Source organism: Scyliorhinus torazame, chromosome 10 (assembly GCF_047496885.1).
Source record: "Scyliorhinus torazame isolate Kashiwa2021f chromosome 10, sScyTor2.1, whole genome shotgun sequence".
In the NCBI taxonomy this organism is placed as follows: Eukaryota; Metazoa; Chordata; class Chondrichthyes; order Carcharhiniformes; family Scyliorhinidae; genus Scyliorhinus; species Scyliorhinus torazame.
In genome coordinates, this window is record NC_092716.1 from 1,098,569 (window position 1) to 1,114,203 (window position 15,635).

Sequence of the window (15,635 nt, forward strand, 5' to 3'; positions counted from 1 at the left end):
ATTTTACCATTAGCCAAATATTCCGCATTCCCGTTATTCCTTCCAAAGTGAATCACCTCACACTTCTCTACATTAAACTCCATTTGCCACCTCTCAGCCCAGCTCTGCAGCTTATCTATGTCCCTCTGTAACCTGCTACATCCTTCCGCACTGTCGACAACACCACCGACTTTAGTGTCGTCTGCAAATTTACTCACCCACCCTTCTGCGCCCTCCTCTAGGTCATTGATAAAAATGACAAACAGCAACGGCCCCAGAACAGATCCTTGTGGTACTCCACTTGTAACTGAACTCCATTCTGAACATTTCCCATCAACCACCACCCTCTGTCTTCTTTCAGCTAGCCAATTTCTGATCCACATCTCTAAATCACCCTCAATCCCCAGCCTCCGTATTTTCTGCAATAGCCTACCGTGGGGAACCTTATCACGGTTGCTCCTCGGCCTTCAGTTGCTTGTAGGCTTGTTTCCTCTCACTTGGGTTTTGGTGGAGCTGCCAGTTTAGGAACGCCTTGCTCCTGTGGTCAAGGTGATCCTGGATCTCTTGATGGTTCTCGTTGAACCAGTCTTGGTGTTTCCTGGTCGAGAACCCAAGCGTCTCCTCGCAGGTGCTGACTGGTGGACCAGACACTGTGGGCGTTCTGCGGTTCTAGCTCGTTGGTCATCGCCAGATTAGCTGTGAGGCACCGACTGAGCAGCTCGTTCTTCTCAGGGTCTCTGAATCCAGCGACATTGAGTCTCCTGAGGCAGAGTTTCTTCTGCCTGGTTTGGGGCCAGGGTGATGGAGATGGTAGAGCGGATCAGTCAGTGGTCAGTCTAGCAGTCGTTGGTTCCGGTCGTGGCGCGGGTGATGCGGACGTCTTTGCGATCCCTTGCCCAGACGATGACATAGTCTATTAGGTGCCAATGCTTGGAGTGGTGGTGTTGCCATGAGGTCTTCTGCTTGTCCCTCTGGCGGAGCAGGGTGTTGGTGATGACCAGGTCATGTTCTAAACATGTTGTCAGGAGGAGGACTCCATTGGCATTCGTTTTCCCCACGCCTTCCCTGCCTAACAGCCTTTCCAAAGGTTTGTGTCCTTCCTGACTCTAGCATTGAAGTCGCCGCGGAGAATCAGGTTGTCTCCCTTTGGGGTGCGGGTCAGCGATTGGTCGAGGCTGGAGTAGAATGCCTCTTTTGCCTCTTCCATTGCATCTAGACTAGGGGCGTCAACTTTGTTGGCTGTGATGTGCTGTTTCTGGGCCAGCGTGAGCCATAGGATCAAGAGTTGTTTGCTTACCTTGCAGGGAGGGGTTCGTTGAGACGTCTGACCAATTTTTTTAAATGGCGAAACCAACCATGTAGAGACAGCGTTCGTCTTCTGGTTTACCTTTCCAGGAGAAGGTATATCTGCCACCTTGTTCGTAAAGCTGGCCATCTCCTGCCATTTGAGTCTCGCTCAGGGTGGCAATGTCATTTCTTTTATTCGTTCATGGGATGTGGGCATTGCAGGCTGTGCCAGAATTTATTGCCCATCCCTAATTGCCCTTGAGGGGCAGTTAAGAGTCAAAGAGTCAACCTCGTTGCTGTGGGTCTGGAGTCACATGTAGACCAGACTGGGTAAGGGCAGCAGATTTCCGTCCCGAAAGGACATTAGTGAACCAGGTGGGCTTTTATGACAATCAACAATGGTTTCATGGTCACCATTAGACTTTTAATTCCAGACCTTTACTGAATCCAAATTTCACCATCTGCAGTGGCGGGATTGGAACCCAGAGCATTCCTCTGGGTCTCTGGATCACTGGTCCAGTGACAATACCACTGCACCACCGCCTCCCCAGTCAATGTTATGGTGTTGGAGTTCCCGGGCTATGATGGCGGTGCAAAGTTTAGGTCTGTTGCTATTAGGTTGTCCATGAGGGTCCTGATGTTCCAGGTCCAGGTGTGGGTGGGGTGGAAGGTGCCAGTGTGTGTGGATTCTTTTAACGTGAGGTGGTCGTTGCACCCCAACCACAACACAACCCTTTGTGTTTCTAAACTGTGATAAAAAACCTCATCTACTCACTTTCCCACAACTCGAGATCTAAATCTTTCCAATCAGGTTCCAGTCCTGTCACAGCACAGTCACCAACAACATTATTCTTCATTACAATCCTTGTGCACTCTCCTTCCTCAGCTAACTGTCCAACTGCCAATGGCACAGCTGACTACACCAACGTCAGCGGAAATGAAGTGTTTTGAATAAATGGAGTACAAAGTAGACACAGGAGAGTTTGAGTAAATACAAACCGTAAATGCGACACGCCTCGTTGTGTGAAACAGTAAAGACTAAAGATTGCTGGAATTACTGTCTTCAGAGACTCCAGCAGCCTGGAACTCGGGTCATTGCCAACCACACACACCTCGGAGGAAAAGAGCAAAAAGACAAAGCAATTATTCTGGAATATAACAACTTGCAGTTTTATAGCATCTTTAACATATTAAAAACACCCAAAATACTTTACAAGCATTGTCAAGCAAAATGTGACTCCAGGCTACATAAGGCAATCAAAGGCCAGATGACCTGAGTTTGGTCAAAGAACATCTTATTGGGGAAAGAGAAGTAGAGGGAACTCCAAGTCTCAGAGTTTTGACAGCCGAGGGTGATGCTGCCAATGGTGCCAGTATTAATGGTCAAATATCAATCCAAAAATCAGGAATGCTCACAAGGTCAGAATTGGAGGAGTGCAGAGATCTCAGTGGACAAAGCTGGAGATAATGACAGGGATATAGAGAAGCGAGGCCATGGATTTGAAAACAAGGATGAGAATTTTAAAATCAAGATGTTTAACCAGGAGCCAATGTCAGTGAGCACAGGGAAGGTGGGTGAATGAGACTTGGTGCAAGTTAGGACATGAACAGAATGACCTCCAGAATGCAGACGGTAGAATGGAGTGGAGTGGAGTACAGTAGAGTGGAACAGAACACCTACAGTACATAAGGAGACCTTTCAGCCCATCGAGCCTGCACCGACCCTCTGAAAGAGCACGCCACCCCAGCCCACTTCCGCGCCCTATCCATGTAACGCCTTAACCTAACCTACACATCCCTGGACACTAAGGGAAATTTATCACGGCTAATCCACCTAACCTGCACATTTTTGGACTGTGGGAGGAAACCGGAGCACCCGGAGTAAACCCACGCAGACAGGGGGAGAACGTGCAGACTCCGCACAGACAGTGACCCGAAGCTGGAATTGAACCTGGGACCCTGAAGCTGTGAGGAGCAGTGCTAACCACTGTGCCACCCTATAACATGGAATGCGTTGGAATAGTCAAGTCTAGAGGTAACAAGACATTCAAAAGGCTTTCATCAGCTGATGAGCTGTGGCAGAGGCAGAGTGGGGTAATGTTAAGAAATTAGAAATCAGGAAATCTTAGTGATGGTGCAGATATGCTGTGGGAAACTCGGGTAAATACAAAACCAAAGTTGTGAACAATCTATTGAGCCTCAGATGCCGGCCATGGGGATGGCGGCAGTAGCCAGAGATCAAAGTTTGTGAGAAGCACCAAAAGCTGAATGCTCAGTCTTCCCAACATTGAGGGAAGTTCTGCTTGTCTGGGACATGGTGTATATAAGCAGTCAGACAGAGGCTGCAGGGATCAAGAGAGTTGGTGAGTTAGAGCTGGGCTTCGGCTGCATACTTGTGAAAAATGCTGTTTTGGGGCGAGTTTACTGAAGAGAAATGGGGGGGGGGGGGGGGAAGGACTGACTCTTGGGGAGCACTCAGAGAAGAAAGAGCAAGAGGGGTTGAGATGGAAGGTGAATGCACTGAGGATGTCATTATTTAGTACAGCGTCTGATAGAGTAAAGCAGAGAATATATCTCAACGATAAATTTGATGTGACACCTGGGACAAAGACTGTAAAAGAACAAGATGAGGGTGGAACAAGATGAGACATTGTGGTACATGTCTCAGTAGAGAAGTTAAACCTGATGTCTTTCTTAAAAGGGTTCTTTTTTTTTAGTCTTATGGATGTTGCAAGGAAAGATTAAGAGTTACTTATAGAGTACTGTATTCTTTGGGGAATTTATTGGTGTTGATAGTTGTTAAGATGTTTACTGTGGGTTTATAAAGTGTTAACTGGTTTCATAAATAAACATTGTTTTCATTTAAAAGTACTGTAAAGCTCTGCTGTCCCACACCTGTAAGGTAGACCCGTGTGCTCCCCATAACTACAATCTATTCAAAGTTGTGGGTCAGGTGAACTCCATGATACACTTTGGGGCTCTCTAAACCCTGGCCCATAATACTACATCCCTGTGTGCTTCGCCCGATGCCGGTGTTTATGTAGTCACATTGTGCACCTTATGTTGCCCTATTATGGATTTTCTTTTATTTTATTTCATTTTCATGTACTTAATGATCTGTTGAGCTGCTCGCAGAAAAATACTTTTCTCTGTACCTCGGTACACGTGACAATAAACAAATCCAATCCAATCCAATCCTCATATTCCAGTCCCGCCATCCCAGGATGAGCCTGGTCAACCTTTACTGTTTACCAGGCTGCAATGCACTGTGGGATAGAGAGTGGTTGAATATATCTTTTTTTCAATAATTTAGAGTACCCAATTGTTTCCCCAATTAAGGGGCAATTTAACTTGGCCAATCCACCTACCCTGCACATCTTTGGGTTGTGGGAGTGAAACCCACAGACACGGGGAGAATGTGCAAACTCCATACGGACAGTGATCCAGAGCCGGGGTCGAACCTGGTCCTCGGCCCCATGAGGCAACAGTGCTAACCACTGCGCCACCGTGCCGCCCATGGTTGAAAATATCTAACAGAAAAGGAGTAGGTTGTTCCGCAAATTTCTTATAAAACTCAAATCAGAAAGCCATCCGGGCCAGTGGCCTTACCTGCCTGCATAAGACCAACGCAATTTAAAATCTCATTGGGGCACAATGAGAGTCCAGCTCACAACGCTCGCCTTTTTCGACAGATGGGATGGGCAGGCTGTCCAGAAAATCAGAATTTAGGCTCTTAAGAAATAGCGAATGCTCTCGATCGCTTTACAGGGCCATTCAAACCCCTAACGTTCCAGGTAATCAGTCGGAGTGGAGTCTCCCACCATCCCACAACTGGAGTCGGCCATTGCCAAGGAGGGATGTTAAACAAGGGGAACTGAGAAGACAAAGCAAGAAGATCCACTCGAGATGGCCACTGAGCCAGGTCAGGTGACACCGTCAGCAAACTAAAACCTACTCCACCCCCCTGCTCAACCCAAATACACCACCGCATTCCAGCATAATCACACCTAAAAGCAAATAACTTAACCTAAAACCTCCAAATAACAGAACACACTCCACACAAACTCTAAGCTCATTTTACAAACTATTATGAGTTGCAGAAGACTCTTTAGTATCACTTCTGTTAACTAACACACCTTGTTAGCAGGGAGACTCCCAACTGGGAAGTAAAACTTATTTAACTTCGAGCACCATGAGGGCGACTGAACGTCACACCAAATAGTAACAACGAAAATAAAATGCATTATTGTAAGGAGCGAACTGTAGAAATCCCTCATATACAACTAAGGTCATCAAGAACACACCCAAACAACAGACATGAAAAGTGTTCACACAACGAGCCACAGACCAGATTAAATGGAGCACAAATTGCTTTTCTGGACAAAGGAGTCTGCATCTTCACTCATGTCCTGCTATAATCTTATGGAGTGGCCTTCCCACATACAATTCAAGCACCATCAAAGCACCAACTCCTTCTCCTTAAAGCTGTGAAACCAGTGATTACAGCACGAGGAGAATCTCCCGAGCGAGGCTTGGGTCGAAGTGAACGGTGGGCCCGGTCTAATTCTGGGGGAATGGAAGTACATTCTCACCCATCATTTTGTGGAACAGGTCTGAGCAATACTGAGTACGGGTGCGGCCTTCGATCCCCTCCGGTAAGATCACAACACAAACATTTTGCCTTCTGGATCTGTTTTCCAGGTCATTCAGCTTGGATCTTAATGCCCTGTTATCCTTGATCACAGCAGCAAGATCGGACTCCAAGGAGGTGATCATATTACTGCGGTCAGACAATGCAGTCTCCACGTGTTTGATTGTGGCTCCTTTGTGCTTCCATGGTCTGCCTGGTGATTTGAGAACTGAACGAATGGGGGCCAAGGCCTCCTCGATTGACCTGTTAAGAGCTGAAGTCAAGCATTGTGGATATTTTCCGAATGCAACCGGCAAAGATTTGCTGACTGCTTCGGACGTTAGTGGAGTGGTTGGATAAGAAGCTATCACCAGCATCTTACCTCCAGTTGATCTGTGGGAGGCATGAAGCCAACTGGGCTGCAAGGTGTAAAAGTGGGTATTTGAACTGGAGATGACCAAGTTAAGCTGTGCCACATCTAAACAGAACATGGGTAGAAATTTTATGTATTTAATTGCTAAAGGTCAACGAGAAGTGAAAATGAGTTTTACAACTGGCAAAGATCAGGGGCGAGATTCTCCGACCCCCCGCCGGGTCGGAGAATCGCCGGGGGCTGGCGTGAATCCCGCCCCCGCTGGTTGCCGAATTCTCCACCACCAGATATTCGGCGGGGGCGGGAATCGCATCGCGCCGGTTGGCAGGCCCCCCCCCCCGCGATTCTCCGGCCCGGATGGGCCTAAGTCCCGCTGCTAGGATGCCTATCCCGCCAGCATAGATTAAACCACCTACCTTACCGGCGGGACAAGGCGGTGCGGGCGGGCTCCGGGGTCCTGGGGGGGGGACGTGAGGCGATCTGGCCCCGGGGGATGCCCCCACGGTGGCCTGGCCCGCGATCGGGGCCCACCGATCCGCGGCGGGCCTGTGCCGTGGGGGCACTCTTTTCCTTCCGCCTTTGTCACGGTCTCCACCATGGCGGAGGCAGAAGAGACTCTCCCCACTGCGCATGCGCGGGGATGCAGTAAGCGGCCGCTGACGCTCCCGCGCATGCGCCGCCCGGAGATGTCATTTCCGCGCCAGCTGGCGGGGCACCAAAGGCCATTTCCACCAGCTGGCGGGGCGGAAATTAGACTGGCGCGGGCCTAGCCCCTTAAGGTTGGGGCTCGGCTCCCCAAGATGCGGAGGATTCCGCACCTTTGGGGCGGCGCGATGCCCGACTGATTTGTGCCGTTTTGGATGCCGGTCGGCGGACATCGCGCCGATACCGTAGAATTTCGCCCCAGAAACGAATAAAGCAAACTAACTAAGTTTTATTTGACCCAAAAGTGGGGGTGATAGAGAACATGAAAGATCTTTATATTCAGAGAGGTGCACTGAACAAAGGCTTCAAAGACGAAAGTGTAAAACCATATTTGAGGAAAAGTTGGAAGTTGTGTTGGGGGTTGTGCCAATGTAAGACCCTGAAGTGTGCTGTATGCCGGAAGAGGGCTGTGAAAATAAACAAGAGCAGTTTGAAGCAATCCAGAAAAGTGCCTGTTGTTTTCAAATGCAGTGTTATGTTCGAACTTTCTTGGGACTCCTCCACAGGGGAAATGGGAGAAGGGAGTGAGGGGGGGGGGGTGGGGGGAGACAGAGAGTGAGACACCATCATATATCTTCCCTATTGCAACCATGAGTGCCTTGTGTTACATTTATTAGAATTTTCATGGATGAAATATCTATGGGGACTGTTGCCTAAAAGGTATGTTGGTGACTCTAACCAAGAAAGAATCTGTTGCAGAAATGGTCTGTGAAACTCATTTTTAGCTGTGTAAATGTAAACTTGTGTTTAAATTTTCTTTTATTGTGTTTATAAATGTTTTAATTTACTATTCAAAATCTAAAGTGGTATTGGAATTTTTAACTCCTGACTTCAGCATACACAATGTTTCGGAACAAAAATACAAATGCGTGCGATAGCTTGCCAAGTTTCCCTTTGGCATTTGGTTGGCACTTACCACCTGCCACCCCATAATACTCACACTGGCACAGAAGCTGAATTCCAGGCCACCAAACCTCTCCAGGATCAGGACTCCGAACAGAGCAAAGGTATTTAAGTAGTAAGCATATTGGTCTTACCTTATATACATCCTCCAAACATCTGGTAAGTTCCAGCTCTCCCACAATCACTGTTCCCATTTGCCCAGATCTCTCTGGTGTTTCTGGAAGGAAGTACAGAGTTGAGTTATATGCAGAGGTGGTTAATCTGGTCCCAATAGCAGAGGAAACTTGTAAACACTGAAGGATGTATCACAAGGATCAACTCTGAGTTTCCCACTATTTAACAGCAAAACGTCAGAGCCAAATGAACAGAAAACATGTGGAGGAAGAGTCAAGACTTTAGTTTCCTGCTCCTGCACAGTTCCCCATGTTACACTCCCCACCCCACCATCTCCCTGCTCTCCTCCTTCCCCCTCCTTCTGCTACCTGCATTCTGTCCAAAGGAGATAAAAACCAGAGGATAGAGTTCACGGTTTCAGTGAACTGACTGAACTGTTTACATTAAATTGTGGTTGCTTGTTCGCCTCTTTAATGGACTCTTGGTAAAAGATGTGGTTTTGCTGACGGAATCTCACTAAAGAATTCACCCACGGGGAATTGTAATAGGCATTCCTCAACCACATTATTCAAATAAATCAAGATGTGAAGATGCCGGCGTTGGACTGGGGTGAGCACAGTAAGAAGTTTTACAACACCAGGTTAAAGTTCAACAGGTTTGTTTCATATCACTAGCTTTCGGAGCACTGCTCCTTCCGCTCGACTCAGCGATCGACAGTTCCAACGCGCCACAGCAAAAAAACGCACCAACCTCCTCAGAAGACAAACACAGGACACAACCGACAGAATACCCTTCGTCGTCCAGTACTTACCCGGGGCGGAGAAACGACAGCTTCTTCGCAGCCTTCAACACGTCATTGATGAAGATGAACATCTTGCCAAGGTCGTCCTTACACCCCCACTACTTGCCTTCAAACAACTGCGCAACCTCAGACCACTGTTTGCAGACCACTACCCTGCCTTCAGAACAGTGACCACGACACCACACAACCCTGCCATGGCAATCTCTGCAAGACGTTCCAGATCATCGACATGGGTACCACTATTACACGTGAGAACACCACCCACCAGGTACGAGGTACATACTCGTGCGACTGGGCCAACGTTGTCTACCTCATACGCTGCAGGAAAGGATGTCCCGAAGCGTGGTACATTGGCGAGACCATGCAGACGCTGCGACAACGGATGAACGGACATCGTGCGACAGTCGGCAGGCAGGAATGTTCCCTTCCAGTCGGGGAACACTTCAGCCGTTGATCTTCGGGTAAGCGTTCTCCAAGGCGGCCTTCAGGATGTGCGACAACGCAAAATCGCTGAGCAGAAACATAAAGCCAAGTTCCGCACACATGAGTACGGCCTCAACCAGGACCTGGGATTCATGTCGCATTACATTCATCCCCCACCATCTGGCCTGGGCTTGCGAAATCCTACCAACTGTCCTGGCTTGAGACAATTCACACCTCTTTAACCTGGGGTTACCCTTCCCTCTGGATCTGTAAAGGCTTAATTAACTGCAAATGCTCGCATCAAAGTATCGTCTTGCATCTTTGACTTTGTCTATATACATGTTTCTGGAACCCACCTCTTCATTCACCTGAGGAAGGAGCAATGCTCCGAAAGATAGTGATATGAAACAAATAAATCAAGTCCATGAGATTGAGGAATTGAACAAGTGAATGTGATATAAAATAGTTAATTCAAATATTAGTTACAGTAATGTGGATGTGATCAGTCTAATAGTAGTAAGACCATAAGACCATAAGACATAGGAGTGGAAGTAAGGCCATTCGGCCCATCGAGTCCACTCCACCATTCAATCATGGCTGATTTCAACTCCATTTACCCGCTCTCTCTCCATAGCCCTTAATTCCTCGAGAAATCAAGAATTTATCAACTTCTGTCTTAAAGACACACAACGTCCCAGCCTCCACCGCCCTCTGTGGCAATGAATTCCACAGTCCCACCACTCTCTGGCTGAAGAAATTTCTCCTCATCTCTGTTCTAAAGTGACTCCCTTTTATTCTAAGGCTGTGCCCCCGGGTCCTAGTCTCCCCTGTTAATGGAAACAACTTCCTTACATCCACCCTATCTAAGCCATTCATTATCTTGTAAGTTTCTATTAGATCTCCCCTCAACCTCCTAAACTCCAATGAATATAATCCCAGGATCCTCAGACGTTCATCGTATGTTAGGCCTACCATTCCTGGGATCATCCGTGTGAATCTCCGCTGGACCCGCTCCAGTGCCAGTATGTCCTTCCTGAGGTGTGGGGCCCAAAATTGCTCACAGTATTCTAAATGGGGCCTAACTAATGCTTTATAAAGCTTCAGAAGTACATCCCTGCTTTTATATTCCAAGCCTCTTGAGATGAATGACAACATTGCATTTGCTTTCTTAATTACGGACTCAACCTGCAAGTTTACCTTTAGAGAATCCTGGACTAGGACTCCCAAGTCCCTTTGCACTTCAGCATTATGAATTTTGTCACCTTTTAGAAAATAGTCCACGCCTCTATTCTTTTTTCCAAAGTGCAAGACCTCGCACTTGCCCACGTTGAATTTCATCAGCCATTTCTTGGACCACTCTCCTAAACTGTCTAAATCTTTCCCCACCTCCTCCATACTACCTGCCCCTCCACCTATCTTTGTATCATCGGCAAACTTAGCCAGAATGCCCTCAGTCCCGTCATCTAGATCGTTAATATATAAAGAGAACAGCTGTGGCCCCAACACTGAACCCTGCGGGACACCACTCGTCACCGGTTGCCATTCCGAAAAAGAACCTTTTATCTCAACTCTCTGCCTTCTGCCTGACAGCCAGTCGTCAATCCATGTTAGTACATTGCCTCGAATACCATGGGCCCTTATTTTACTCAGCAGTCTCCCGTGAGGCACCTTATCAAAGGCCTTTTGAAAGTCAAGATAGATAACATCCATTGGCTCTCCTTGGTCTAACCTATTTGTTATCTCTTCAAAGAACTCTAACAGGTTTGTCAGGCACGACCTCCCCTTACTAAATCCATGCTGACTTGTCCTAATCCGACCCTGCACTTCCAAGAATTTAGAAATCTCATCCTTAACAATGGATTCTAGAATCTTGCCAACAACCGAGGTTAGGCTAATTGGCCTATAATTTCCCATCTTTTTCCTTGTTCCCTTCTTGAACAGGGGGGTTACAACAGCGATTTTCCAATCCTCTGGGACTTTCCCTGACTCCAGTGACTTTTGAAACATCATCATAGTAAGTTCACAGACAAAGGATTTCAGAAAGCATGGCAAGGAAGGGAGGAGTGGTGTCTGGTGGAGGATGGGGAAAAGGATGCTGGGTAACAAGAGGCCCAGGGATAAGGAATGAGAAGTGAGCCAATCAGGATATATGGCCAGGTCAGGAGATGTATAGGATGGCCTTGGGGAATCTTGTATGTGAAGCTTGATGCCATTTGAATGTATTTGTATAGATTCCTTTGTCTCCGATAGCATTCGTTTTGAGGGGCCCAGGAGACAGTTTCTGTGTTCTGAGTCTCTGTGAAGCGAGTCAGACTTGCAAGTTGGTTAGAAATAAATAATACTGTACCTTCAAAATCCATCTCGAGTTTTATTGAGGCCAGACTGACGGGTAAAGAATTCAATATTGTCAAGATTTGTAGTATAGCAAAACTGACAAATACACTCTTAGCAGAGTAAGAAGTCTTACAACACCAGGTTAAAGTCCAACAGGTTTGTTTCGATGTCACTAGCTTTCGGAGCGCTGCTCCTTCCTCAGGTGAATGAAGAGGTATGTTCCAGAAACATATATATATATATATATATAGACAGATTCAAAGATGCCAGACAATGCTTGGAATGCGAGCATGAGCAGGTGATCAAATCTTTACAGATCCAGAGATGGGGTAACCCCAGGTTAAAGAGGTGTGAATTGTGTCAAGCCAGGACAGTTGGTAGGATTTTGCAGGCCAGATGGTGGGGGATGAATGTAATGCGACATGAATCCCAGGTCCCGGTTGAGGCCGCACTCATGTGTGCGGAACTTGGCTATAAGTTTCTGCTCGCCGATTCTGCGTTGTTGCGCGTCCTGAAGGCCGCCTTGGAGAACGCTTACCCGGAGATCAGAGGCTGAATGCCCTTGACTGCTGAAGTGCAGAGAAAGTGCAGAGATGTTATATATGTTGTGTTGCCCTATCATGTATTTTCTTTTATTCCCTCTTCTTCTCATGTACTTAATGATCTGTTGAGCTGCTCGCAGAAAAATAATTTTCACTGTACCTCGGTACACGTGACAATAAACAAATCCAATCCAATCCAAAGTGAAGGGACAGTAACTTAAAATCACCATTAAAACCTCTGACTGACTCCTGTTAAACAGTATAATCTGGAACCATTTCACACAGCCTCATATCAACAAAGCAAGAGCAACTCTTCATGCCTGTTTCACCAAACCATCCCACTCATTACAATTATTTGCCTGGCCCGCAACCTCTTACAGAAATCCTTAAACACTATCCCATTATAGATCCTCGTGTGTGTGTGGATTTCCTCCGGGTGCTCCGGTTTCCTTCCACAGTCCAAAGATGTGCAGGTTTTGAGTGGATTAGCCATGAAAATTTGCCCTTAGCGTCCAAAACGATGTGTAGGTTAGGTTAGGGGGTATTGGGATAGGCTGGGGATAGGGGGGTAAACCCCCCAGCATAACCTCCGTTAACCGCATCGACAAGGAAAAATGGGAAAAAGTTAGCCACCCAAATGAAAAGCCAGCAAAGACGAGGGGAGGAGAACCTCAGCCTCGGAGCTGGCAACCACACGAGATGGCATGGACCTGGATGGGGCAATTCCGCAGAACTCCCTGCGCAGACCCGGGAGCTGATGGACGAGCTTGCAGGTTTCACCACCCCAGCGCTCCAAAGACACAAGGAGGAGCTGAAACGAGACCTCCTAACAGCTGTCGAGACAGCAGTGGAAGCTGCAAAGGCTCCCATGAGGGAAGCAATGGCCAAGATGGAGCGGAGGCTTGAGACCCAAGAAGCAACGGCAAGAGACCTCGAGAAGACCGCCACGGACCAAGGGGACCCGATTGCGGCACTCGTAGTCGAGGTGGCGAGCCTGGCCAGGACCCAGAAGGGGCTAAGAGAAAAAGTCAACAACCAGGAGAACAGATTGTGTCGACAGAACTTAAGAATCGTGGGGCTGCCGGAAGGAACAGAGGGGAGGAACCCCACGGAGTGCATAGCGGCGATGCTCGGGGAATGGGTCGGCAAGGAGGGCTTCGCCAAACCCCGGAGGTAGATTGCACCCACATGTCCCTTCGACAGTGTCCCAAAGCGGGGGAGTCAACATGGGCGATAATTGGGAGGCTCCACAAGTACCATTCAATCCCTCCACTGACGAACAGTGTCAGCTGTGTGTACTATCTACACTGCGGGAACTTGCCAAGGTTCCTTAGACAAAACCTTCCAAACCCACGACCACTACCATCAAAAAGACAAAGGCAGCAGATACATGGGAACCCCACCACCTGGAGGTTCCCCTCCAAGTCACTCACCATCTTGACTGGGAAATATATCCCCGTTCCTTCATGTCGCTGGGGCAACATCCTGGAACTCCCTCCCTATCAGCACAGTGCGTGTACCTACACATGGACTGCAGCGGTTCAAGAAGGCAGCTCACTACCACCTTCTCAAGGGCAATTAAGGATGGGCAATAAATGCTGACCTAGCCAGCGAAGCCCACATCCAGAAAAAAATGAATCAAAAATTAATAATCCCCCCTATATCATACCTGCTTGCATCTCTTTGCATAATAAATTTATACACTTTATCAGCATCAATGACCACGAGGGAACATTAGTGACTGCACCTGGTCTAATTATTTTCCTGGATGATGATGACAGATTATATGAATGGCTCTAAATCGAGAGGGGAATGTGCAACAAGACTTGGGTGCCTTTGTACATCAGTCGCTGAAGGTAAGCATGCAGGTGCAGCAGGTGGTAAAGAAGGCTAATGGTACGCTGGCCTTCAGTGAGAGGATTTGAATACAGAAGCAGGGATGTCTTGCTGCAATTGTACAGGGCCTTGGTGAGGCCACACCTGGAGTATTGTGTGTAGTTTTGGTCTCATCTGAGGAAGGATGTTCTTGCTCTCGAGGGAGTGCAGCGAAGGTTTACCAGACTGATTCCTGGGATGGCGGGACTGTCATATGAGGAGAGATTAACTAGGTTAGGATTGTTTTCGCTGGAGTTCAGAAGAATGAGGGGGGGGGGGGGGGGGGGGGTCTCATAGAAACCTATAAAATTCCAACAGGACTGGACAGGGCAGATGCAGGAAGGATGTTCCCAATGGTGGGGGTGTCCAGAACCGGGGACACAGTCTGAGGATTCAGTGTAAACCATTTGGGACAGAGATAAGGAGAAATTTCTTTTGCATACTGCTCATGGTACAAATGTTGGACATTTGCTCAATGGTGTCAGCGGTCAAAGCACTTGTATCTCACTGGTGGAGACAGCTGATTAGGCTCCAGGTAGATATTTACAAGGACAGAGTACTTGACAGACAGCACAATAACACACCCACTGTTACTTCCTTCCCTACCTCCCCAGGTTAATATTTTGACACAATATTTCATATAAGCAAACTAATACTTAGACACAAGTAAGATGTTGGGACTTTTACCACTGTGGTCTGTGAGGGGTGGTGTTTGAATTTATACTTTTGTATCTCTAAGGTTCAATTTACAAGAGGTTAGCATTAATCAAGTCATCATGAAGTAATGTCTGAAGTGTCAATCATTAGCCTTTTGCATGTAACTGGATCTTTAAGACAATTGCCAATGTTAGGTTACAACTGTGACTGAGGGTTTAGCAGGTTAAATTCTCACGTGACAGAGGATTCTTCTTCTTTCCCCCACCCTTGCTCACCACAGCCTGCTCCCCCAGCTTTCCACCCATGCTCATGGTTCCTGCAGCAAAAGCCATCCTCATTGTCATATCTCCGTACCTGTAGTATCCAAGCAGCAGATCAGAGGAGCGAGGAGAGGTCTCAGCAGGTACTCCTCCCCTAGTTCAGGTTGTTCTTTCACCATCGAGAGGAGGGTTGTTGTTGCCACTCTCTGAAATTGATGGGCAGTCAATTTGTCCTTAATGTGAAACAGTTCAAGAACCTGGTATGAAACAGAATCGGGCAATGTCAGGAATAACATTTAGAATTCTAAAGGGATGAGATCAGGTTTTCCGCAACAAATCACCTTGTGCACAGCCTGCGCTGAAAGGTAAAAAATACGTCAACTTAACGGGTGGCCAATCTATGGATCCAGCTTCTCAATTCACAGGCACGAAAGCCTGGCCAGGATATGCTAGTGCAGTGGCTACATTAATGGAACGAGACCTGGACTAATATATAAGGAAGAGTTTGATTCCCACCATAGACACTCTGACAATTTCAATTCACTAAAGACAAACTTGGAAATAAAACGTTGGTGACCCACATTGCGATCACAGACTGATCAGACAACCCACGTCAGGCACCACAACTGGCTCTGTTGCTCAGCAGGGGAGGGCAAAGTACAGGAGAGCGATAGTCACTGGGACTCTATAGTAAGGGGCACAGATAGGCGCTTCTGTGGACGTGAAAGAGACTCCAGGATGGTATGTTGCC

The 15,635-nt window shown here is 47.5% G+C and overlaps 1 protein-coding gene across 1 annotated transcript in view; it reads right to left on the reverse strand.

Moving 5' to 3' along the window:
* The window catches only part of tango6 (transport and golgi organization 6 homolog (Drosophila)), a 301,792-nt gene that overhangs the window by 182,463 nt on the left and 103,694 nt on the right, over nucleotides 1-15,635 (reverse strand). The window contains exons 13-15 of the mRNA XM_072466775.1: nucleotides 14,979-15,141; nucleotides 8,012-8,094; nucleotides 2,266-2,378 (exon numbers count right to left, since the gene is read on the reverse strand). Coding sequence (XP_072322876.1) covers nucleotides 2,266-2,378; nucleotides 8,012-8,094; nucleotides 14,979-15,141 — 359 coding nt within the window. The remainder of the gene's footprint in view (nucleotides 1-2,265; nucleotides 2,379-8,011; nucleotides 8,095-14,978; nucleotides 15,142-15,635) is intronic.